Consider the following 26,530-nt stretch of genomic DNA (forward strand, 5'->3'; position numbering starts at 1 on the left):
GCGTGCACACACACACACCACCACCCTCCCAGAGGCGTGCACACACACACACACACACACCACCACCCTCCCAGAGGCGTGCACACACACACACCACCACCCTCCCAGAGGCGTGCACACACACACACCACCACCCTCCCAGAGGCGTGCACACACACACACACACACACACCACCACCCTCCCAGAGGCGTGCACACACACACACCACCACCCTCCCAGAGGCGTGCACACACACACACACACACCACCACCCTCCCAGAGGCGTGCACACACACACACACACACACCACCACCCTCCCAGAGGCGTGCGCACACACACACCACCACCACCCTCCCAGAGGCGTGCGCACACACACACACACACCACCACCCTCCCAGAGGCGTGCACACACACACACACACACCACCACCCTCCCAGAGGCGTGCGCACACACACACACCACCACCCTCCCAGAGGCGTGCACACACACACACCACCACCCTCCCAGAGGCGTGCACACACACACACCACCACCCTCCCAGAGGCGTGCACACACACACACCACCACCCTCCCAGAGGCGTGCACACAGCGAAAACACACCACACACAAAACCACAGAGCTCCTCTCAAAGGGAAAAGCAACAAAAAAGGTTTAATAAATAATGAATAGGAGTTGAAAAGAGCTGGTGAATGTTATGAATCTGGGACATCCTCATCTCTCAGTCAAGGCTGCACGTTTCTGCCTTTCACTGCATGACAGAGAGAGTGAGAGGAAAGAGAGACAGAAAGAGGTAGAGATGGAGGAGAGGGAAACAGCAGAGAGAGAGAGGGAGGGAGAGAGACGGAGCATAGAGATATACAGTATAGAGGTCGACCGATTATGATTTTTCGACGCCGATACCGATTATTGGAGGGCCAAAAAAAGCCGATACCGATTAAATCGGCCGAATTTAAAATGTCTTTGTAATAATGACAATTACAACAATACTGAATGAACACTTATTTTAACTTAATATAATACATCAAAATCAATTTAGCCTCAAATAAATAATGAAACATGTTCCATTTGCTTTAAATAATGCAAAAACAAAGTGTTGGAGAAGAAATTAAAAGTGCAATATGTGCCATGTTAGAAAGCTAACGTTTAAGTTCCTTGCTCAGAACATGAGAACATATGAAAGCTGGTGGTTCCTTTTAACATGAGTCTTCAATTCCCAGGTAAGAAGTTTTAGGTTGTAGTTATTATAGGAATTATAGGACTATTTCTCTCTATACCATTTGTATTTCATATACCTTTGACTATTGGATGTTCTTATAGGCACTTTAGTATTGCCAGTGTAACAGTATAGCTTCCGTCCCTCTCCTCGCTCCTACCTGGGCTCGAACCAGGAACACATCGACAACAGCCACCCTCGAAGCAGCGTTACCCATGCCAAGCAAGGGGAACAACTACTCCAAGTCTCAGAGCGAGTGACGTTTGAAACGCTATTAGGGCGCACCCCGCTAACTAGCTAGCCATTTCACATCGGTTACACCAGCCTAATCTCGGGAGTTGATAGGCTTGAAGTCATAAACAGTGCAATGCTTGAAGCATTGCGAAGAGCTGCTGGCAAAACGCACGAAAGTGCTGTTTGATTGAATGCTTACGAGCCTGCTGGTGCCTATGTGTCAGGTTAAAGGAAATACTCATAGCCTGTTATACATTCAAAAGTATTAGTAAGTTCATAGTATGTGAGGATCTTAAAACATCTAAGGTTAAAAAGATCATGCATTCTGTATTAGTTGATAGATGGATAACATTCATATAATTGTGTTAAAAAGTTCAAATCCATCAAGCGTACAAAGGGTAAGAATTGTAAAAGGAATGTGTAAACGTTATATTGATTACTTTATTTTGTGGTGCCTTATTGAAGGGGAAAAGTGTTAATCTGTGATCTACTAAATGCTCTTAATCTATGAGCCTGAGATCGATTGCTCTGGTCTCCACCCAAGTTCGTGGGGAAATCGCCGTCTTTTCCTTATTGCAGTAAAAGTTCTCAGTGAGGAAACAATACCGTATCACTCTCGTGATTATTTCTCCCCTTTTTCAGGTACGTCATTTAAATGTAATAACTCGCTAACATGTCAAGAGTGTTTAAGGGGTGTCTTAGTAACATCTTGAGGAAGTTCGAGTTAAGTTTGCAGAGTAATATGAGCCCTGCTCGGTTGCAGCGAAGGCTAGCTTTGTACTGAGAGTAGCTGCCATTTTATGTCGATCGTGAATGAACATGTGCGTTGTTAATAAGATATGTTGCGGTGTTATTTGTATAATGGTTTTTCAAACACTTTATTGACTGTTGATAAATTGAGTTATGGTTTACTGAGTTAAAGCTTTGTGCTTGACAGTTATATTGAAATTAGTGTATGTTTCAGTGAATTACAGTGTATACTGTTGTGACTTGAATAAGCCTTGTACCCTACAACACTAGCTCTTTCCTGTAGATCTGTTGTTTTGTAAAATGTGTTACTTTGGTAAAAAGATTGCAGTAAAAGTTCTCAGTGAGGAAACAATACCGTATCACCTACCACCGCTCAGTCAGACTGCTCTATCAAATCATAGACTTAATTATAATATAATAAACACACAGAAATACGAGCCTTAGGTCATTAATATGGTCGAATCCGGAAACTATCATCTCGAAAACAAAACGTTTATTCTTTCAGTGAAATACAGTACCGGTCTGTATTTTATCTAACGGGTGGCATCCCTAAGTCTAAATATTCCTGTTACATTGCACAACCTTCAATGGTATGTCATAATTACGTAAAATTCTGGCAAATTAGTTTGCAACAAGCCAGGCGGCCCAAACTGTTGCATATACCCTGACTCTGAGTGCAATAAATAAAGCTGAAATAAATAAAGCTGAAAAAAAAAAGAGAAGTGACAATTTCACCTGGTTAATATTGCCTGCTAATCTGGATTTCTTTTAGCTAAATATGCAGGTTTAAAAATATATACTTCTGTGTATTGATTTTAAGAAAGGCATTGATGTTTATGGTTAGGTACAGTCGTGCAACGATTGTGCTTTTTTCGCAAATGCGCTTTTGCTAAATCGTCCCCCATTTGGCGAAGTTGGCTGTCTTTGTTAGGAAGAAATAGTCTTCACAGTTCGCAACGAGCCAGGCGGCCCAAACTGCTGCATATACCCTGACTCTGTTGCAGAGGTGACACATTTTCCCTAGTTAAAAGAAATTCATGTTAGCAGGCAATATTAACTAAATATGCAGGTTTAAAAATATATACTTGTGTATTGATTTTAAGAAAGACATTGATGTTTATGGTTAGGTACACGGAGCAACGACAGTCCTTTTTCGCGAATACGCACAGCATCGATTATATGCAACGCAGGACACGCTAGATAAACTAGTAATATCATCAACCATGTGTAGTTAACTAGTGATTATGATTGATTATTTTTTATAAGATAAGTTTAATGCTAGCTAGCAACTTACCTTGGCTTCTTACTGCATTCTCGTAACAGGCAGGCTCCTCGTGGAGTGCAATGTAAAGCAGGTGGTTAGAGCGTTGGACTAGTTAACCGTAAGGTTGCAAGATTGAATCCCCGAGCTGACAAGGTAAAAATCTGTCGTTCTGCCCCTGAACAAGGCAGTTAACCCACCGTTCCTAGGCCGTCATTGTAAATAAGAATGTGTTCTTAACCGACTTGCCTAGTTAAATAAAAGGTGTAATAACAAATAAAAAATAATCATAAAATAAATAATCAAAATCGGCATATCGGTGTCCAAAAATACCGATTGTTATGAAAACGTGAAATCGGCCCTAATTAATCAGCCATTCCGATTAATCGGTCGACCTCTAGTACAGTAGTGAACGTGATATTGAAATGAAAGCTCCATTACGGAGGGGAAGAGAGGTTTAGGGCCAAAGTGGCTCATATTGCACAGCAGAGAGACAGAGACACATGCCAGGCCAGGGGAACGACAGAGGAGACATAGCAGAGGAGAGTGGAGGACTGAGTTAGTGGTCTGGGGGATGAGCAGACATGGGCTTGGCCAGAGAACCAGGGAGATCTCCTCTCCTGTTGAACATCTGGAGACCTAATCAAGACTAATCAGGGCCTTATTAAGACTAACATCTGAGGACCGGAAATAAATTGGCCCTGACACAGCATGGCACCTCGCCTCATTTCAAACACGGCCACACCCTCAAGCTTAGACAGACTAGGGTCTAGAATGACGAAATGCTGGACAGATCATGTTTTTTTTATTTTATTTTTATGTAAATGCTGTTGTTACAAAAGCATAACATTTAACATTTAAAAAGTGTTTAGTAGCAGGAGCCACAAAGACAGCATTATCCATACAGATAAATCCTGACTCATCTCTATGCTATTATGTTGACACCGAAAGCTTCAAGGCCAGAATATGTTTAAAGGTTCTCCCTAAGAGAGACAGGAAGAATACGTGTGGAATAACAAGCTGCGTGCACATTCAGCAGCGTTTGTTCCCTCCGCTCACCTTGTATGCGTATCCGCAGGTCCCTGCTGCGTAGGTTGATGTCATTGGCAACCTCACACCTGTAGACTCCAGAGTCATTCCGTTGGAGGGGTCTCAGAAACAGCAACGTGTTGTTCACTATCTCCACCCCCTCTGGCATTTTCCCGTCCAGTCTTGGATATCCACACACAATTACATGAAATGAAAGGCAGACGGACACAATTATACACAAACACTGGTTCAACGTTCAATCTGCAGTGGGAACAAATTTGTGCACATAAAAACACGAGCAGCGAGCGCACACACTCACACACCTGATCCATGTGAAGTGGTGTGCTGGTGGGTTTGCGTTGGCTTTGCAGGTCAGTTGGATGTTCTCACGGCCCACATACCAGTCACCGTCATAACCTACCACCACGATGTCTGGGGCGTCTGCAGAGACACGACACAGAGAAGGGGCAACAGACAGAACCTGAAAAAGTGGAAAACTCAACCACCCCCAACATTTTTTGTGTGGAATTACATGAATCAATCAAATCAAGTCTGATGAAATTCCAGCATCATAGACATGACATACAGTACTAGTCAAAAGTTGACACACCTACTCATGCAAGGGTTTTTCTTTATTTTTACTATTTTCTACATTGTAGAATAATAGTGAAGACATCGAAACTATGAAATAACACATATGGAATCATGTAGTAACCAAAAAAGTGTTCAACAAATCAAAACGTATTTTAAATTTGAGATTCTTCAAAGTAGCCACCCTTTGCCTTGATGACTGCTTTGCACATTCTTGTCATTCTCTCAACCAGCTTCATGAGGTAGTCACCTGGAATGCATTTCAATTAACAGGTGTGCCTTGTTAAAAGTTAATTTGTGGAATTTTTTTCCTTAACCTCTATGGGCTAGGTGGGCCGCAAGCGTCCCACCCGTGGTGCACTCCATCAACAGCAGGTGCATTTCAAGAGCGGCAAATTTGAATCCAAATAAATGTCAAAATTCAAATTTTTCAAACATACAACTATTTTACACCCTTTGAAAGATAAACATCTCCTTAATCTAACCACGTTTTACGATTTCAAAAAGGTTTTACGGCGAAAGCATAAATTTAGAGTATGTTAGGACAGTACATTTACAAGAGTTGTGTGTAATGTTGTGCCAATTCAAAGACAGGCGTCACCAAAACCATAAAATCAGCTAAAATTATGCACTAACCTTTTACAATCTCCAACAGATGACACTCCTAGGACATTGTGTTAGACAATGCATGCATTTTTAGTTCTATCAAGTTCATATTTATATCCAAAAACAGCGTTTTACTGTGGCGTTGATGTTCAGGAAATCGTTTCCCTCCAATAACCGGCATTCAAGTCAGCACCACAAATTAAATAATTAAAATTAGAAAACATTGGTAAAATATTATATTGTCATTTAAAGAATTATAGATTTACATCTCTTGAACGCAATCAACTTGCCAGATTTAAAAATAACCTTACTGGGAAATCACACTTTGCAATAATCTGAGCACTGCGCCCAGAAAAATACGGGTTGCGATACAGACTAGCCGCCATGTTGGGGAGATCTAAAATCGAAAATACTATGTAAATAATCCATTACCTTTGATTCTCTTCATCAGATGTCACTTCCAGGTATCACAGGTCCATAACGAATGTAGTTTTGTTCAAAAAAGCTCATCATTTATGTCCAAAAATCTCCGTCTTGTTAGCACATGATCTAAGCCCGCCGGACTTCACTTCATGAACGAGGGGAAAAAATATATTTACGTTTGTTCAAACATGTCAAACGTTGTATAGCATAAATCATTAGGGCCTTTTTTAACCAGAACATGAATAATATTCAAGGTGGACGAATGCATTCTCTTTTATAACGTATTGGAACGAGGGTACCCAACATGAACTCGCGCGCCAGGTGTCTAATGGGCCATCATCGTTCCATGGCTCTTGTTCGGTCAGATCTCCCTCCAGAAGACTCAAAACACTTTGTAAAGGCTGGTGACATCTAGTGGAAGCAATAGGAAGTGCCAAAATATTCCTCAGCCCCTGTGTTTTTCAATGGCATAGGTTTAAAGGTAATACAACACATCAGGTATCCACTTCCTGTCAGAATCTGTCTCAGGGTTTTGCCTGCCAAATGAGTTCTGTTATACTCACAGACACCATTCAAACAGTTTTAGAAACTTTAGGGTGTTTTCTATCCATATATAATAAGTATATGCATATTCTAGTTACTGGGTAGGATTAGTAACCAGATTAAATCGGGTACATTTTTTTATCCAGCCGTGCAAATACTGCCCCCTAGCCCTAACAGGTTAATGCGTTTGAGCCAATCAGTTGTGTTGTTACAAGGTAGGGGTGGTATACAGAATATAGCCCTATTTGGTAAAAGACCAAGTCCATATTATGGCAAGAACAGATCAAATAAGCAAAGAGAAACGACAGTCCATAATTACTTTAAGACATCAAGGTCAGTCAATCCAGAAAATGTCAAGAACTTTGAACGTTTCTTCAAATGCAGTCGCAAAAACCATCAAGCACTATGATGAAACTGGCTCTCATGAGGACCGCCACAGGAAAGGAAGACCCAGAGTTACCTCTGCTGTAGAGGATATGTTCATTAGAGTCAACTGCACCTCAGATTGCAGCCCAAATAAATGCTTCACAGAGTTTAAGTAACAGACACAACATCATCTGTTCAGAGGAGACTGTGTGAATCAGGCCTTCATGGTCAAATTGCTACAAAGAAACCACTACTAAAGGACACCAATTGGAAGATAATTGCTTGGGCCAAGAAAAACGAGCAATGGACATTAGACCGGTGGAAATCTGTCCAAATTTGAGATTTTTGGTTCCAACCGCTGTGTCTTTGTGAGACGCAGAGTAGGTGAACGGATGATCTCCGCATGTGTGGTTCCCACCGTGAAGCATGGAGGAGGAGGTGTGATGGTGTGAGGGTGCTTTGCTGGTGACACTGATTTAATTAAAATTCATGGCATACAACCAGCATGGCTACCACTGCATTATGCAGCAATATGCCATCCCATCTGGTTTGTGCTTAGTGGGACTATCATTTGTTTTCAACAGGACAATGACCCAAAACACACCTCCAGGCTGTTTAAGGGCTATTTGACCAAGGAGAGTAATGGAGTGCTGCATCAGATGACCTGGCCTCTACAAACACAATGTATTATATCCTAGTTGAGGTCTTCACTAAAAACAGTAAAAATTAAGAAAAACCCTTGAATGAGTAGGTGTGTCCAAACCGTTGACTAGTACTGTCTGTGTGAATGATTCTGAACAGAAAAGGCAGTCTCCTGTGTTGAATCACACACACACACACACACACACACACACACACACACACACACACACACACACACACACACACACACACACACACACACACACACACACACACACACACACACACACACACACACACAGAGAGACACAGAGAGAGAGAGAGACTCACACTGCACGTTGAGCTGGTAGGGGATCCTGAAGTCTGTGTGCAGGGCAGGATGACGCACCACACAGGTGAGGGCGTGACCCTGGACGTGGCGGGTGGGCTGCCACAGGTAGCGCACCTGGGTGCTGGTTGTGCCGTTTGCCTCGTCCTGCAGCGACACCTCTGATTGCCCAAACAGGTCCGTCTCCCAGGAGACTTCGGCGGGGGGCCGGGCCCGCTCAGCGATGCAGGTGGCCACCACCGTTTCATTGCCCTCGTCGATCAGAGCCACCGAGCCAGCCGACACGTACACCCTGGGCTCCACTGAGAGAGAGAGAGAGAGAGAGAGAGAGAAGGGGTGAGGAAATATGGATAGAAAGGGTTGTAGTGTTCAGTCAGTGTTCCAGTATCTTCTAGGGCAGGGGTCCCCAATTACATTCAGCCATGGGCCGATTTTTCCTTGAGCGGTTGGTCGGGGGGACTGGAAAATAGTTAGAAATCATTTTTACACTACAAATTGACCACAAAAATCCCAAACAGATAGTGTGTAGTATTTGACAAAAACAGAATCATTTCAAACCTTGATTACATTGTGATACGATCACGTTTTAATTTATGCGTGAGAATATTTGCAAACTGATTTCCTAAATTAACATCACTTTGAGATGATTTTACAGTCTTACATCCAAAAACGAAAATTCTAAATACACAAATATATATATATTCCGATTTTGTTGTCGTGGGCCGCCTATCGGGGAACCCTGCTCTAGGGAGCAGAGTTCCTGAGTAGGGTCTGGAAGTGGTTCAGTCATTCACCAAGCTCGTTTCCTTCTTTCCATCACTCTTTCTTTCAACCGCCTCCCTCCTTTCCCCTGTCCTACTACGCAGTAGCAGCTCAGAGACTTACCGTAACCATTCAAAAACAGTGTGTGTAAGCCATGGCCTTGCCTGGAATAATACATCTAACCCCGACTCTTACTCACCGGGACCCTTTAAAAGAGGGGCGTCTCAATTGTGCAACAGACACACAAAACGTATTGCCCACCACATTCCTCTAGCTCCAATTATAGCAGCCTGTTCCTGTACGCCCATCCCTCGCTCCTTTACCCCTCCTCTCACGCAACTGTACCCAACTGTCATACCGTTCTCATTGCAATGCCCCTTCAACCAACCCTTATTCCAACCACTCGTCCTCACTACCTTCCATCCTTTCTCTCCACTCTCCCTCTGGCCCAGTGACGTGAGTATGATCCTCTCCCCCACAATAGCCATGTGTAGTTCATACATTTCTACAAGAGGCTTTTTACTAAGATACAGGATTACGTTTCAGAATATTACAAGCACACCATCAGCCGTACAAACACACACTTACAAGAGGTGTGTTGCACAGAGAGACAGACACTAGAGGTGGGTCATATGGCCAAAAATCCAGATTGTGATAAATTGCCTGAATTGATGAGATAATTATAATTTAAAATGATCTTTTAAACTAATACTACTGGTTGTAGACATCAATTGTCCCATTAACAATCACCCATATTAGCAAACTTATTTCATTTCAAACTTCACATTTCTCTAGTATAGGCTACTTATAATGAACAACATCAGCAAAATGCCTGTGATAAGTGATCGGTATAGTCAGTGTCAATCATTTCCGGTTTATCGTCCCAGCTCTAATTGGCACCCACACAACCCAACACAAGCACACACACTCCTACCGAGCACGCTGACAGTGGTGGAGGCCTGTGTGTTGCCCAGGGGGAAGGTGGCCACCTTGCAGGTGTACACTCCAATGTCCTCAAAGCCCACATCCTCCAGTACGATGGTGGCGTCATGGGAGGAGGGCGAGCGGAAGGACAGGCGGCGCACGTAGTTTGGGGGGATCGAGATGCCGAACACGGGATTGTACACCGCCACAGTCACTGAGCCTGTGGGGAGCCGGCGCTCCCAGGAACTCTGGGTAAGACTGAGGTTGGCCCCCACCTCCACGCTACAGCCCAACGTCACATTCTTCCCCAATACAGCACTCACCTTCTGGGGCACCAACACCTGACTGCCCCCCACACCTGGAGCACAGAGAGGGAGAGAATGAAAGAGAAAACGATTAGTTTCACCATCAACCATTTTTCTGAAGAACTGCTGTAAGTATCAAAACAAAAGAATAACCACATTCCCCTGTGGTTAGTCACAAAGTATAATCAAAAGAGTTGTACTTATGTTGGGCAGTGAAACATAAGCCTGTGTGCAGTGTGTATGGCTGTAAATGTAATATGCCCACTGATGATAAAGGACTGTGGCAATAGCATTCGGACTTCCCCTCGACACACTACACCTCCATCTGTCTCCCAGTTGGACATCATTTACTCTAATAACATCACATTGTATTGGTCACATACACGTGTTTAGCAGATGTTACTGGTCACATACACGTGTTTAGCAGATGTTATTGGTCACATACACGTGGTTAGCAGATGTTACTGGTCACATACACGTGGTTAGCAGATGTTACTGGTCACATACACGTCTTTAGCAGATGTTACTGGTCACATACACGTGTTTAGCAGATGTTACTGGTCACATACACGTGGTTAGCAGATGTTACTGGTCACGTACACGTGGTTAGCAGATGTTATTGGTCACATACACGTGGTTAGCAGATGTTATTGGTCACATACACGTGGTTAGCAGATGTTATTGGTCACATACACGTGGTTAGCAGATGTTATTGGTCACATACACGTGGTTAGCAGATGTTATTGGTCACGTACACGTGGTTAGCAGATGTTATTGGATACATACACGTGGTTAGCTAGAGGTTATTGGTCACATACACGTGGTTAGCAGATGTTATTGGTCACATACACGTGTTTAGCGGGTGTAGTGAAATAGTTGTGCTTCTGGCTCTGACAGAGCAGCAATATCTATCAAGTAATATCTAACAATTTCACAACATATACCCAATACACACAAATCTAAGTCAAGGAATGGAATAAAGAATATATAAATATATGGACGAACAATGTCAGAGCGGCATAGACTAAGATACAGTAGAATAGAATACAGTATATACATATGAGATGAGTAATGCAAAATATGTAAATATTATTAGTGACTAGTGTTCCATTTATTAAAGTGGCCAGTGATTTCAAGTCTATGTACAGTTGAAGTCGGAAGTTTACATACACTTAGGTTGGAGTCATTAAAACTTGTTTTCAACCACTCCACACGTTTCTTGTTAACAAACTATAGTTTTGGCAAGTCTGTTAAGACATCTACTTTGTGCATGACACAAGCAATTTGTCCAACAATTGTTTACAGACAGATTATTTCACTTATAATTCACTGTATCACAATTCCAGTGGGTCAGAAGTTTACATACACTAAGTTGACTGTGCCTTTAAACAGCTTGGAAAATTCCAGAAAATGATGTCATTGCTTTAGAAGCTTCTGATAGGCTAATTGACATAATTTGAGTCAATTGGAGGTGTACCTGTGGATGGATTTCAAGGCCTACCTTCAAACTCAGTGCCTCTTTGCTTGACATCATGGGAAAATCAAAAATAATCAGCCAAGACCTCAGAAAAAAAAATGGTAGACCTCAACAAGTCTGGTTCATCCTTGGGAGCAATTTTCAAACGCCTGAAGGTACCACGTTCATCTGTACAAACAATAGTACGCAAGTATAAACACCATAGGACCACGCAGCCGTCATACCGCTCAGGAAGTAGACACATTCTGTCTTCTAGAGATGAACGTACTGTGGTGTGAAAAGTGCAAATCAATCCCAGAACAACAGCAAAGGACCTTGTGAAGATGCTGGAGGAAACACATACACAAGTATCTATATCCACAGTAAATCGAGTCCTATATCGACATAACCTGAAAGGCCGCTCAGCAAGGAAGAAGCCACTGCTCCATAACCGCCATAAAAAAGCCAGACTACTGTTTGCAACTGCACATGGGGACAAAGATCGTATTTTTGGAGAAATGTCCTCTGGTCTGATGAAACAAAAATTGAACTGTTTGGCCATAATGACCATCGTTATGTTTGGAGGAAAAAGGGGAGGCTTGCAAGCCAAAGAACACCATCCCAACCGTGAAGCACGGGGATGAAAGCATCATGTTGTGGGGGTGCTTTGCTGCAGGAGGGACTGGTGCACTTCACAAAATAGATGGCATCACGAGGCAGGAAAATTATGTAGATATATTGAAGCAACATTTCAAGACATCAGTCAGGAAGTTAAAGCTTGGTCGCAAATGGGTCTCCAAATGGACAATGACCCCAAGCATACTTCCAGAGTTGTGGCAAAATGGCTTAAGGACAACAAAGTCATGGTATTGGAGTGGCCATCACAAAGCCCTGACCTCAATCCTATAGAAAATTTGTGGGCAGAACTGAAAAAGCGTGCGCAAGCAAGGAGGCCTATGAACCTGACTTAGTTACACCAGCTCTGTCAGGAGGAATGGGCCAAAACCTATTGTGGGAAGCTTTTGGAAGGCTACCCAAAACATTTGACCCAAGTTAAACAATTTAAAGGCAATGCTACAAAATACTAATTGAGTGTATGTAAACTTCTGACCCACTGGGAATTTTTTATTACATTTTTTTATTTCACCTTTATTTAACCAGGTAAGCTAGTTGAGAACAAGTTCTCATTTACAACTGCGACCTGGCCAAGATAAGGCAAAGCAGTGCGACAGAAACAACAGAGTTACACATGGAATAAACAAGCGTGAGGTCAATAACACAATAGAAAAAAAGAAAGTCTATATACAGTGTGTGCAAATGGCATGAGGAGGTAAGGCAATAAATAGGCCATAGTAGCAAAGTAATTACAATTTAGCAGATTAACACTGGAGTGATAGATGAGCAGATGATGATGAGCAGATGGTGTGTAAGTAGTGATACTGGTGTGCAAAAGAGCAGCAAAGTAAATAAAAACAATATGGGGATGAGGTAGGTAGATTGGGTGGACTATTTACAGATGGACTATGTACAGCTGCAGCGATTGGTTAGCTGCTCAGATAGCTGATGTTTAAAGTTAGTGAGGGAAATGTAAGTCTCCAGCTTCAGCGATTTTTGCAATTCGTTCCAGTCACTGGCAGCAGAGAACTGGAAGGAAAGGCGGCCAAAGGAGGAGTTGGCTTTGGGGATGACCAGTGAGATATACCTGCTGGAGCGCGTGCTACGGGTGGGTGTTGTTATTGTGACCAGTGAGCTGAGATAAGGCGGAGCTTTACCTAGCATAGACTTATAGATGACCTGGAATCAGTGGGTCTGGCGACGAATATGTAGTGAGGGCCAGCCGACTAGAGCGTACAGGTCGCAGTGGTGGGTGGTATAAGGCGCTTTGGTAACAAAATGGATGGCACTGTGATAGACTACATCCAATTTTCTGAGTAGAGTATTGGAAGCTATTTTGTAGATGACATCGCCGAAGTCGAGGGTCGGTAGGATAGTCAGTTTTACTAAGGTAAGTTTGGCGGCGTGAGTGAAGGAGGCTTTGTTGCGAAATAGAAAGCCGATTCTAGATTTGATTTAGATGTTTGATATGAGTCTGGAAGGAGAGTTTACAGTCTAGCCAGACACCTAGGTATTTGTAGTTTTCCACGTATTCTAGGTCAGAACCGTCCAGAGTAGTGATGCTAGTCGGGCGGGCGGGTGCGGGCAGCGAACGTTTAAAAAGCATGCATTTGGTTTTGCTAGCGTTTAAGAGCAGTTGGAGGCCACAGAAGGAGTGTTTTATGGCATTGAAGCTCGTTTGGAGTTTAGTTAACACAGTGTCCAAAGAAGGGCCAGATGTGTACAGAATGGTGTCGTCTGCGTAGAGGTGGATCAGGGAATCACCCGCAGCAAGAGCGACATCGTTGATATATACAGAGAAAAGAGTCGTCCCGAGAATTGAACCCTATGGTACCCCCATAGAGTCTGCCAGAGGTCCGGACAACAGGCCTATGGTGTTGAATGCTGAGCTGTAGCCAATGAACAGCATTCTTACATAGGTATTTCTCTTGTCCAGATGGGATAGGGCCGTGTGTAGTGTGATTGCGTCGTCTGTGGATCTATTGGGGCGGTAAGCAAATTGATGGGTCTAGGGTAACAGGTAAGGTAGATCCTTGACTAGTCTCTCAAAGCACTTCATGATGACAGAAGTGAGTGCTACTGGGCGATAATTTAGTTCAGTTAACTTTGCCTTCTTGGGTACAGGAAAAATGGTTGCCATCTTGAGGCAGACTGGGATAGGGAGATATTGAATATGTCTGTAAACACACCAGCCAGCTGGTCTGTGCATGCTCTCAGGATGTGGCTAGGGATGCCGTCTGGGTCGGCAGCATTGCGAGGGTTAACACTTAAATGTCTTAGGCACGTCTGCCACGGAGAAGTAAAGCCCACAGTCCTTGGTAGCGGGCTGCATTGGTGGCACTGTGTTATCCTCAAAGCGGCCGAAGAAGGTGTTTAGCTTGTTCAGAAGCAAGACGGTGTCTGCGACGTGGCTTGTTTTCCTTTTGTAGTCCGTGACTGCCTGCCACATACGTCTCATGTCTAAGCCGTTGAATTGCGACTCCACTTTGTCTCTATACTGTCCTTTTGCCTGTTTGATTGCCTTGGTGAGGGAATAACTACACTTTGTATTCTTCTATTTTCCCAGTCACCTTGCCATGGTTAAATGTGGTGGTTCACGCTTTCAGTTTTGCGTGAATGCTGCCATCTATCCACAGTTTCTGGTTAGAATAGATTTTAATAGTCATAGTGGGTACAACATTTCCTATACACTTCCTGATAAACTCAGTCACCGTATAAGTATATTTTGTCAATGTTATTGTCAGAGGCTACCTGGAACATATCCCAGTCTGTGTGATCAAAACAATCTTGAATGTGGATTCCGATTGGTCAGACCAGCATTGACTAGTCCTTAGCACAGGTATTTTCTGTTTGAGTTTCTGTCTATAGGAAGGGAGGAGCAAAATGGAGTCGTGGTCAGATTTTCCAAAAGCAGGGCGGGGGAGGGCCTTGTAGGCATCCCGGAAGTTGGAGTAGCAGTAGTCGAGTGTTTTAGCAGTGCAAGTACTACTGTCAATATGTTGATAGAACTTCAGTAGCATTTTTCTCAAATTTGATTTGTTAAAATCCCCAGCTACAATAAATACGGCCTCAGGATATGTGGTTTCCAGGTTGCATAAAAGTCCAGTGAAATTCTTTGAGGGCCGTGGTGGTATCGGCTTGAAGGGTTGATATACACGGCTGTGACTATAACCTAAGAGAATTCTCTTGGGAGATAATACGGTCGGCATTTGATTCTGAGGTATTCTAGGTCAGGTGAACAAAAGGACTTGAGTTCCTGTACGTTATCACAATCACACCATGAGTCGTTAATCATGAAACATACACTCCGCCCTCCTTCTTCCCAGAGAGATATTTATTCCTGTCTGCGCGATAAACTGAGAACCCAACTGGCTGGACGGACTCAGACAGTATATCCCGAGAGAGCCATGTTTCTGTGAAACAGAGTATGTTACAATCCCTGATGTCTCTCTGGAAAGAAATCCTCGCCCTGAGCTCGTCAACTTTATTATCCAGAGACTGAACATTAGCGAGTAATATACTCGGAAGTGGTGGGTGGTGTGCGCACCTCCTAAGTCAGACTGGAAGACCACTGAGTACGTCTCCTCCACCGGCGTGTTTTGGGTCGGCCTCTGGAATCAGTTAAATTGCCCAGGGGGGTGCAAACAAAGGATCCTATTCAGGAAAGTCGTATTCCTGGTTGTAATACTGGTAGTGCTTGTGAGTTACCGCCACTCTGATATCCAATAGTTCTTCCTGGCTGTATGTAATAACACAAAAACATTTCTGGGCTAATAATGTAAGAAATTATACATTAAAAAAAAATACTGCAAAGTTTCCTAAGAGCTAGAAGCACGGCAACCCTCTCTGTTGGTGCCATTTTCACACATAAAAACACATGCAGAGCCTATGTACGTGTAGAAGTATGCTAATAGGTAAGGAGGACATGTGAGGACAACCTGCTAGTATTACAACAGCTGTGGTGTCTCTGACAAACACGAGTGCACAACACACACAGCCACGCACACACCTAGCTAGTAAAGATGTATTGATTTACCGATACGCATCGGTCCCCGATTGAAATGTTTAAGACATGATTCAAATATTTAAGATATGAATGCGTCGGTCCGCAGACCCTAAACCGATCCAAATCTAACATGCAGGGTCCAAAAATGTATTAAAATGTTACGAATCGCCAATTGATGCGTCCTCTCCACCAATATCAGTAGCCTAGTCAAACGGCACACTGTGCCCAGCTTGGCACGCTAACTAACGCGAGGTAGGCAGCATGTTCCTGATCTTGCACATCTGCGTGGCACATTCAGCATTCAAATGCTAAAATGGCCTGCATGATATTAAGCTTTATTAGTTGAGTGACAACCTATGTAATTTGCTAGGTAGGTTATAAAAGTAAGCTACTGGAGACACACCTAATCTAGCTATTGGTCCCATGTTTCAAGAGCTGAAATAAATGATCCCAGAAATTGTCCATATGCACAAAAATATAATTTCTCAAATTCTGCACACAAATTTGTCTACATCCCTGTCAGTGAGCATTTCTACTTTGCCAAGATAATCCATCCACCTGACAGATGTGGCATATCAAGAACCTGATTAAACAGCATGATCATTACACAGGTGCTCCTTGTGCTGGGGACTCTAAAATGTGCAGTTTTGTCCCACAACACAATGCCACAGATGTCTCAAGTTGAGGGAGCATGCAATTGGCAGGATGACTGCAGGAATGTCCACCAGAGCTGTTGCCAGAGATCTGAATCTTAATTTCTCTACCATAAGCCATTTAGAGAATTTGGCAGTACGTCCAACTGGCCTCAACTGCAAACCATGTGTAACCACGCCAGCCCAGGACCTCCATATCCAGACTCTTAACCTGCAGGATAGTCTGAGACCAGCCACCAGGACAGCTGATGAAACTGACCAGTATTTCTGTCTAATAAAGCCCTTTTGGGGGGAAAAAACTCCTGATTGGCTGGGCCTGGCTCCACAGTAGGTGGGCCTATGCCCTCCCAGGCATACCCATAGCTGCACCCCTGCCCAGTCATGTGAAATCCATAGATTAGGGCCTAATGAATGTATTTAAATTGACTGATTTCCTTATATGAACTGTAACTCTTTGTATTAAATTGTTGCATGTTGCGTTTATATTTTTCATCAGTATAGATATCTTAATTTCATGTGTGTGTCATCTGAAGATGATCATAGTCTTTCAATAAACATTCATCGTGTCTGGTAATAGTGTGTGTGTGGTCGGGAGAGACCGAGACAGTTTTTATTTAGTTGAAAGAGCATTGATGTCAGCTCCCGCTAAGACATTCCAAACAAAACACAAGCTTAGTCAGTGCCATCAAACTAAGCATTCACAGACATCTGTGTTGACCTGATCATGAATCCACAGCAACCGGCATTTGGTTTTCCATCATAATAATATACAGGCCAGTGTTTGCGTGTGTTCCCAAAGATCAGTGCATTCTGGTGCAATAGCTGCCTGCCCTACTTCTGACCTGAATCCAGGAATTAAAAGCAGCCCTTTATGAAACTGCTCACTCTGTACCAGTGTCCAATCAGAACTACCCCCTCAAGCCATGTCATCCCATCCAGTCATTTACATGTCCTGTCCACACACACACAGCATTAAGATCAGCAGTAGTCCACATACACAGACAAAGGGAGAGAGGCGGGAGAGAGATAAAGAGATGGAGACCGAGACAGAAACCGGGAGGAAGAGAAGGCAGAGATATGGCAATATGATGAAAGGGCCAGAGGGAGAGGAAACAGGATCCTACAGAGGGAGAGGAAACTACAGAGGGAGAGGCAACAGGAGACTACAGAGGGAGAGGCAACAGGGGAATACAGAGGGAGAGGCAACAGGAGACTACAGAGGGAGAGGCAACAGGAGACTACAGAGGGAGAGGCAACAGGAGACTACAGAGGGAGAGGAAACAGGAGACTACAGAGGGAGAGGAAACAGGAGACTACAGAGGGAGAGGAAACAGGAGACTACAGAGGGAGAGGAAACAGGAGACTACAGAGGGAGAGGCAACAGGAGACTACAGAGGGAGAGGAAACAGGAGACTACAGAGGGAGAGGAAACAGGAGACTACAGAGGGAGAGGAAACAGGAGACTACAGAGGGAGAGGAAACAGGAGACTACAGAGGGAGAGGAAACAGGAGACTAGAGGGAGAGGCAACAGGAGACTACAGAGGGAGAGGCAACAGGAGACTACAGAGGGAGAGGAAACAGGAGACTACAGAGGGAGAGGAAACAGGAGACTACAGAGGGAGAGGAAACAGGAGACTACAGAGGGAGAGGAAACAGGAGACTACAGAGGGAGAGGAAACAGGAGACTACAGAGGGAGAGGAAACAGGAGACTACAGAGGGAGAGGAAACAGGAGACTACAGAGGGAGAGGAAACAGGAGACTACAGAGGGAGAGGAAACAGGAGACTACAGAGGGAGAGGAAACAGGAGACTACAGGGAGAGGAAACAGGAGACTAGAGGGAGAGGAAACAGGAGACTACAGAGGGAGAGGCAACAGGAGACTACAGAGGGAGAGGAAACAGGAGACTACAGAGGGAGAGGAAACAGGAGACTACAGAGGGAGAGGAAACAGGAGACTACAGAGGGAGAGGCAACAGGAGACTACAGAGGGAGAGGAAACAGGAGACTACAGAGGGAGAGGAAACAGGAGACTACAGAGGGAGAGGAAACAGGAGACTAGAGGGAGAGGAAACAGGAGACTACAGAGGGAGAGGAAACAGGAGACTAGAGGGAGAGGAAACAGGAGACTACAGAGGGAGAGGCAACAGGAGACTACAGAGGGAGAGGCAACAGGAGACTACAGAGGGAGAGGAAACAGGAGACTACAGAGGGAGAGGCAACAGGAGACTACAGAGGGAGAGGAAACAGGAGACTACAGAGGGAGAGGAAACAGGAGACTACAGAGGGAGAGGCAACAGGAGACTACAGAGGGAGAGGAAACAGGAGACTACAGAGGGAGAGGAAACAGGAGACTACAGAGGGAGAGGAAACAGGAGACTACAGAGGGAGAGGCAACAGGAGACTACAGAGGGAGAGGAAACAGGAGACTAGAGGGAGAGGAAACAGGAGACTACAGAGGGAGAGGAAACAGGAGACTAGAGGGAGAGGCAACAGGAGACTACAGAGGGAGAGGCAACAGGAGACTACAGAGGGAGAGGAAACAGGAGACTACAGAGGGAGAGGAAACAGGAGACTACAGAGGGAGAGGCAACAGGAGACTACAGAGGGAGAGGAAACAGGAGACTACAGAGGGAGAGGCAACAGGAGACTACAGAGGGAGAGGAAACAGGAGACTACAGAGGGAGAGGAAACAGGAGACTAGAGGGAGAGGAAACAGGAGACTACAGAGGGAGAGGCAACAGGAGACTACAGAGGGAGAGGAAACAGGAGACTACAGAGGGAGAGGAAACAGGAGACTACAGAGGGAGAGGAAACAGGAGACTAGAGGGAGAGGAAACAGGAGACTACAGAGGGAGAGGAAACAGGAGACTACAGAGGGAGAGGCAACAGGAGACTACAGAGGGAGAGGAAACAGGAGACTACAGAGGGAGAGGAAACAGGAGACTACAGAGGGAGAGGAAACAGGAGACTACAGAGGGAGAGGAAACAGGAGACTACAGAGGGAGAGGAAACAGGAGACTAGAGGGAGAGGAAACAGGAGACTACAGAGGGAGAGGCAACAGGAGACTACAGAGGGAGAGGAAACAGGAGACTACAGAGGGAGAGGAAACAGGAGACTACAGAGGGAGAGGAAACAGGAGACTAGAGGGAGAGGAAACAGGAGACTACAGAGGGAGAGGAAACAGGAGACTACAGAGGGAGAGGAAACAGGAGACTACAGAGGGAGAGGCAACAGGAGACTACAGAGGGAGAGGAAACAGGAGACTACAGAGGGAGAGGCAACAGGAGACTACAGAGGGAGAGGAAACAGGAGACTACAGAGGGAGAGGCAACAGGAGACTACAGAGGGAGAGGAAACAGGAGACTACAGAGGGAGAGGAAACAGGAGACTACAGAGGGAGAGGAAACAGGAGACTACAGAGGGAGAGGCAACAGGAGACTACAGAGGGAGAAGAAACAGGAGACTAGAGGGAGAGGAAACAGGAGACTACAGAGGGAGAGGAAACAAATGTATCACTAAGAGATTCTGGCGAAGAGGAAAAAGTGGAAGGAATGAGTCCCAGATAGAATACATGCGAAACATCATAATACCATCATGCTGCAAGCCGCCAGCCCCCTCAACGACATTACTAATTGCAACAAGCTGCCAGTGGGAAGACGTCATTGTATAGCATTGCTTGGCAACTGACTCCAAACATTCCGCCTGTTTTTGTCGTGCCAACAACAATCCCAGCCCACCCCCCCCCGCCAACAGAAAACAGACGGTTTTTCCTGAGTGTCCCCCTAACAACCCCCCAACCTCTGAACCTGGGGAGACCTGAGCACAGAGATAAGAGAGGGGGAGGAGAGGAAAATCAACAGGAGGATGGCCATTCATTAAAGGACAGGATTTAATCAAAGAACGCAACAATTCCCTGAACATTCTCTGAACATCCAGGGCCATGTCGTGCCCTGGAGATTAACGGTTGAGTTATGTGGCATTTTATAGGGGTGGGATAAGACAGAGAGGATGGGAAACAGTCAGAAACTCTTTGTAATCCCTCCCGGAATTCTCCGATTTTTTACTAGCTTGCAGCGCAACGACTAGAGGTCTGTGAATTTTCCAAATTACTGTACTGCCCCGAATTGACCACAGTTGACTTTGCAAGGCTCTTAGGTCTACAAGGAGGAAACACAGTATTGTGTTTACTGTTGGACATCTGTTGACTCTTGCTAGACATGTCAAAGATCACTGGCAGCTGTGTCACTTCCTGGTGGCTTGTTTAGTTAGATAGTTACACACAGTGACTGTATTCTCAGCCAGGAATTCCACATTGCAACCCAGCAGAGGTCGAGCTTCATCCACAGAGGAGGACCTCCAGGACGTGGGTTCTGATGAGGGGAACTGTAGAACAGAACCATCCTGTTGTCCAGGAGAGGAGTGGCCGTATCGGTGCTCACTACTGAAACTGGAACTTTAAGATGGAGATTTTTATAATGGGAGTCAGGTGGTTTAAATTGCAATAGATTGTTATATATCCTATTAATAACCAGACCATTAGAGATCTGCTCGATCAGAGCTTTCATCTTCTCTGTTATTTTTAGGCTCCCCTCAAAAATAGAGACGGAAAGAGAGCCTCTTTCACCATGATCTTCAATGTAATCCGTCAGGAGGAAGAGGAAAGGCCAACAAATGCTTTCCTCCTCAATGCTCCTGTGATGACATGATCTGCCTTAATAAACAGGTGTGAAAACTGCACTTTCAGAGAAACAAATTAAATGTAATTTTCTACTGTATCAAAATGAATCAGCCATGAAGAGAAGCACACACATACGCATCACAAAGAAGCACTACTGTAGCCTCTGTCACACGCACACACAGTCCTGGCAGCAAGGACAGATCGTTCCCAGAGGAGACTCAAGTGATCATTCTCCCTCGGTCAGCACTACCTTCACATGCACCACTCACGTGGCAGCAGGTGTGTGTGTGTGTGTGTGTGTGTGTGTTACTATACCTCTGTGTGCTAGTGATGGGAAGGAACTATTGTTTGTGTTAGTGGCTTTGATAGTGTATTTGGGTATACCTGTGTCATGAACACATGAATGACATCAACTCACTGGGAGGTGTCCCTCTAGGTTGTGATGTGTGTCAGAGCTAGATAGAGTTATTACAACAATGCCTGGGTGAAATCCGACTCACTCAACATTGGAGGTCTCAGAGATCACGAGCCAGGCGTCTAATCAGGATTGTACAATATTTGCACATTTGTATTTTGAAAAATTATTATTCAAGCTCTGTCAAGTCGGTTGTTGATTACTGCTTGACAGCCATTTAAGTTTTGCCATTGATTTTCAAGTCGATTTAAGTCAAAACTGGAAGTAGGCCACTCAGGAACATTCAATGTCGTCTTGGTAAGCAAATCCAGTGTATTTTTGTCCTTGTGTTTTAGGTTATTGTTCTGCTGAAAGGTGAATTTGTCTCACAGTGTCTGTTAGAAAGCAGACTAGGTTTTCCTCTAGGATTTTGCCTGTACTTAGGTATATTCTGTTAATTTTTATCCTAAAAAACTCGTTAGTCCTTGCCAATGACAAGCATACCCATAACATGATGCAACTACCACCATGCTTGAAAATATGAAGAGTGGTACTCTGATGTGTTGTGTTGGATTTGCCCCAAACATAACGCTATGTATACAGGACAGTTAATTTCTTTGCCACATTTTTTGCAGTTTTACTTTAGTGCCTTATTGCTAAAATTAATGTTCTTTCTGTACAGACTTCCTTCTTTTCACTCTGTGATTTAGGATAGTATTGTGGAGTAAGTACAATGTTGATACATCCTCTGTAACTGTTTTAAAGTCACCATTTGCCTCATGGTGAAATCCTTGAGGGGTTTCCTTCCTCTCTGGCAACCGAGTTAGGAAGGATACCTGTATCTTTGTAGTGACTGGATGTATTGATACACCATCCCAAAGTGTAATTAATAACTTCACCATACTCAAAGCGATATGCAATGTCTGTTTTTTATTTATCTCCCAATAGGTGCCCTTCTTTGTGAGTCATTGAAAAACCTCCCTGGTCTTTGTGGTTGAATCTGTGTTTGTAATTCACTGCTCGACTGAGGGACATTACAGATCATTGTATGTGTGGGGTACAGAGATGAAGTAGTCATTCATTAATCATGTTAAACATTATTATTACACACAGTGAGTCCATGCAACTTATGTAACTTGTTAGATAGTTAAAAAAATAATAATACATTTCCGCAGGGCCACGGAAATTGACTCGAGGGTTAAGCACATTTTTACTCCTGAACTTATTTAGGCTTTCCATAACACAGGGGTTGAATACTTATTGACTCAAGACATATCAGCGTTTCATTTTCAATTAATTTGTAAACATTTCTAAAAACTTAATTCCACTGACATTATGGGGTATTGTGTGTAGGCCAGTGACACAACATCCATTTTAAATTCAGGCTGTAACACAAAATGTGTGAAAAGTCAAGGGGTGTGAATACTTTCTAAAGGCACTGAGAATACTGTAATATCCAAGTGTATTGATGGACATAATAAGGACAGATCCATTAGTACCAATATAAAATGGCTGTTATTAAGTTTGATCATTTAACTCAACTCCCTCCCTATGGTGGGGAAATGGGGCGAGTGAGCAGAGTGACTCTCTGTGTGGTGGGTGATGCACGTGGTGATGTGGTTGGAGAGCCACTTCAGCCAGCACAGACAGCAGGTGTTCTAGTCAGAGAGAAGAGACTCCGGCTTTAACACTGACTTCATCTGTCAAACACTGAACACACACAGTTACATGAGCGCTGAACACAGGGACAAACACTGAACACACACAGTTACATGAGCGCTGAACACGGGGACACACTGAACACACACAGTTACATGAGCGCTGAACACAGGGACAAACACTGAACACACACAGTTACATGAGCGCTGAACACGGGGACAAACACTGAACACACACAGTTACATGAGCGCTGAACACAGGGACAGAAGGTTTAGTCATTACGTGTGTTTGCTTTTACAAACAAGGTCACAGGTTAGATCATTACTGTGTGCACAGTAGCAGCTCTAGAGGCATCAGGTTTCCTCTGACACACACACACACACACACACACACACACACACACACACACACACACACACAAACCTGAATTCTGAGCATTGGAATGCACAGGAGACTTGACATAAGTCCTCGCCAAAAGAAAGAACATATGCCCCAGCTCCAGAGATCCTGAACTCTCCAGAGGTGGTTAACTCTGTCTGGAGGAGGGGGAGGAGGAGGACTCATCCCCAACAGGCCTCCTGTACCAGACAGGGGAGTGTGTCTCTGCTGGGTGACGGAGGAACCAGGCCTCCTGTACCAGACAGGGGAGTGTGTCTCTGCTGGGTGACGGAGGAACCAGGCCTCCTGTACCAGACAGGGGAGTGTGTCTCTGCTGGGTGACGGAGGAACCAGGCCTCCTGTACCAGACAGGGGAGTGTGTCTCTGCTGGGTGACGGAGGAACCAGGCCTCCTGTACCAGACAGGGGAGTGTGTCTCTGCTGGGTGACGGAGGAACCAGGCCTCCTGTACCAGACAGGGGAGTGTGTCTCTGCTGGGTGACGGAGGAACCAGGCCTCCTGTACCAGACAGGGGAGTGTGTCTCTGCTGGGTGACGGAGGAACCAGGCCTCCTGTACCAGACAGGGGAGTGTGTCTCTGCTGGGTGACGGAGGAACCAGGCCTCCTGTACCAGACAGGGGAGTGTGTCTCTGCTGGGTGACGGAGGAACCAGGCCTCCTGTACCAGACAGGGGAGTGTGTCTCTGCTGGGTGACGGAGGAACCAGGCCTCCTGTACCAGACAGGGGAGTGTGTCTCTGCTGGGTGACGGAGGAACCAGGCCTCCTGTACCAGACAGGGGAGTGTGTCTCTGCTGGGTGATGGAGGAAGCAGGCCTGCTAATGCCGAGGTTATTCCACAGCCATGATAACGCAGGGCTCATACTGAGGAAGCTAGTGCTTTGCAAATGGAGTCATAATGCCTTACTAATGCTGTAATAATGTTGTGGTAACACTGGCAAAACCATTCCAGAATGTTTATATAAAGGTTGGTCAATACGGAGGGAGAGCGGCTTGGGGGGAGTGACTCATGGAGTTCGATCATCTTAATAAACTACAGACAGAAGAGTGGCCTAATCCTTTACAAAAAAGAGTAGGTCTCTCTCCCCATTTCAACTCCCTCCCTCCCTCCTTCACATAAGCATACAGCCATGGCATCCACAGACCCTTATTCTAGGATGAATGAAAGAGATGTGGTGAAACCTAAATGGACCGTCACATTGAAGAGCATCACTCTCCCTCTCTCCCATATCATTCAGCTGCGTGAAAGCAAAAACAAGAGTCTTAAACCAAGGAGCTTCAGACAGGCACCGTCAGTGGCTTGGAGCCTATGACTGTGGGTTGAAGCACTAGGACAGCCAGGGGAGCAGTCATGGATAGTGTACAGGCCCATGCTAATGAGGTAGGGAGCACATCCTGTGTGTGTGTGAAACGGTGATAAATTCACACAGTCATCTCACTGAGGGAATGCCAGGAACGCACCAAGCCAACACGGCCTGCATGCCTAAAAACATATTCGACAATGGACTCCAAGGACACAAAACTGTCTAGCATATCTGGCCAGCCAGACTATGGAGGGAAAATCCCCTTCAAAAGACCATTCCCAGTTCCCATAAACTCTCTGACAGACAAACACTGAACTTATGTGAACAAATCTGGTGCAAATGAGTCAGATAAGAGACATATGATTGCTTAGTAATATGAGTTTAGAGTGAGAGAGCAGAGGGAAGCACTGCCTATCCGTAGGGGAAGAAAACAGAGCACCTCGTAGACTGATGATGACTCAATCTCAGGCAAAGGGCTCCACTAATATAGGCTTTTCACATATTTCTCCTTCTCATTCTGGCATCAAACAGCAGCAGAGGATGTATAATGCCCAGGTATATATGTGTGTGTGTGTGTGTAGGCACTCAAATTCACACAAACAGACCACACATTACTCAATGACTCACCTATTTCAGACAAACTTTGTTTGCATGCCAGCCAAAGCTGCTCTACGTGTTCATTTAATCGACTAGTAGTAGAACAACAGAGATGTGACTGCTAGCTGCTGTACACAGATTCCCCTTCAGAGAAATCTCCAGAGAGAGAGAGAGAGAGAGAGAGAGAGAGAGAGAGAGAGAGAGAGAGAGAGAGAGAGAGAGATTGGGAAAAGAACATAAGGGAGTAAAAACAAGGACAGCACCAGCTAGGCAAGTCTGCTAAAGTTTTGAAAGTGTTAAGGTAATTTGGCTGCGTTTACACAGGCAGCCCAATTCTGATATTTTTTCCACTAATTGGTCTTTTGACCAATCATATCAGATCTTTTTCCGAGCAATTACAGAGACCAAAAAATAAATAAAAAATCTGAATTTGTCTGCCTGTGTAAATGCAGCCTATGAGCCTCAGGCCTTGAGACTGGTTGATTGGTGGATTTGGGGGTGAATGAGCTGGTCTGATTGGCTGTGGTTTGAGCTAGTTTAAATAGAGGTTGCCTGTCGCCAGGAGTGCCACAGTAATTACGTGTGTGTGTGTGTGTGTGTAAGAAAGAGAGACCAGAAGAGGGAGAGAGAGTGAATCCTATCCCAAAGCTAAATGTAGTTATGAGGGATGTGGCACAACACCAGGCAGCATTCTGTGGATCACAGAGGTTTCTCCTTCCACAACTCTCCCTCTCTCTGACTCCTTTACAGTAAACCCCAACTAAAACAAGCTTTGTTGGCAATGCCACAAAGACGCAAGACAAGAGTGATT

At 44.7% G+C, this 26,530-nt stretch overlaps 1 protein-coding gene across 2 annotated transcripts in view; it reads right to left on the reverse strand.

Annotated features, from left to right (window-relative positions):
- Nucleotides 1-26,530, reverse strand: part of nectin3b (nectin cell adhesion molecule 3b) — an 81,788-nt gene that overhangs the window by 22,190 nt on the left and 33,068 nt on the right. For both annotated transcript variants that reach the window (XM_014196905.2, XM_014196904.2), the window contains exons 2-5: nt 9,665-10,012; nt 7,971-8,270; nt 4,793-4,910; nt 4,500-4,651 (exon numbers count right to left, since the gene is read on the reverse strand). In XM_014196905.2, coding sequence (XP_014052380.1) covers nt 4,500-4,651; nt 4,793-4,910; nt 7,971-8,270; nt 9,665-10,012 — 918 coding nt within the window. The remainder of the gene's footprint in view (nt 1-4,499; nt 4,652-4,792; nt 4,911-7,970; nt 8,271-9,664; nt 10,013-26,530) is intronic.

This window comes from Salmo salar, chromosome ssa04, assembly GCF_905237065.1.
Source record: "Salmo salar chromosome ssa04, Ssal_v3.1, whole genome shotgun sequence".
Lineage (NCBI taxonomy): Eukaryota > Metazoa > Chordata > Actinopteri > Salmoniformes > Salmonidae > Salmo > Salmo salar.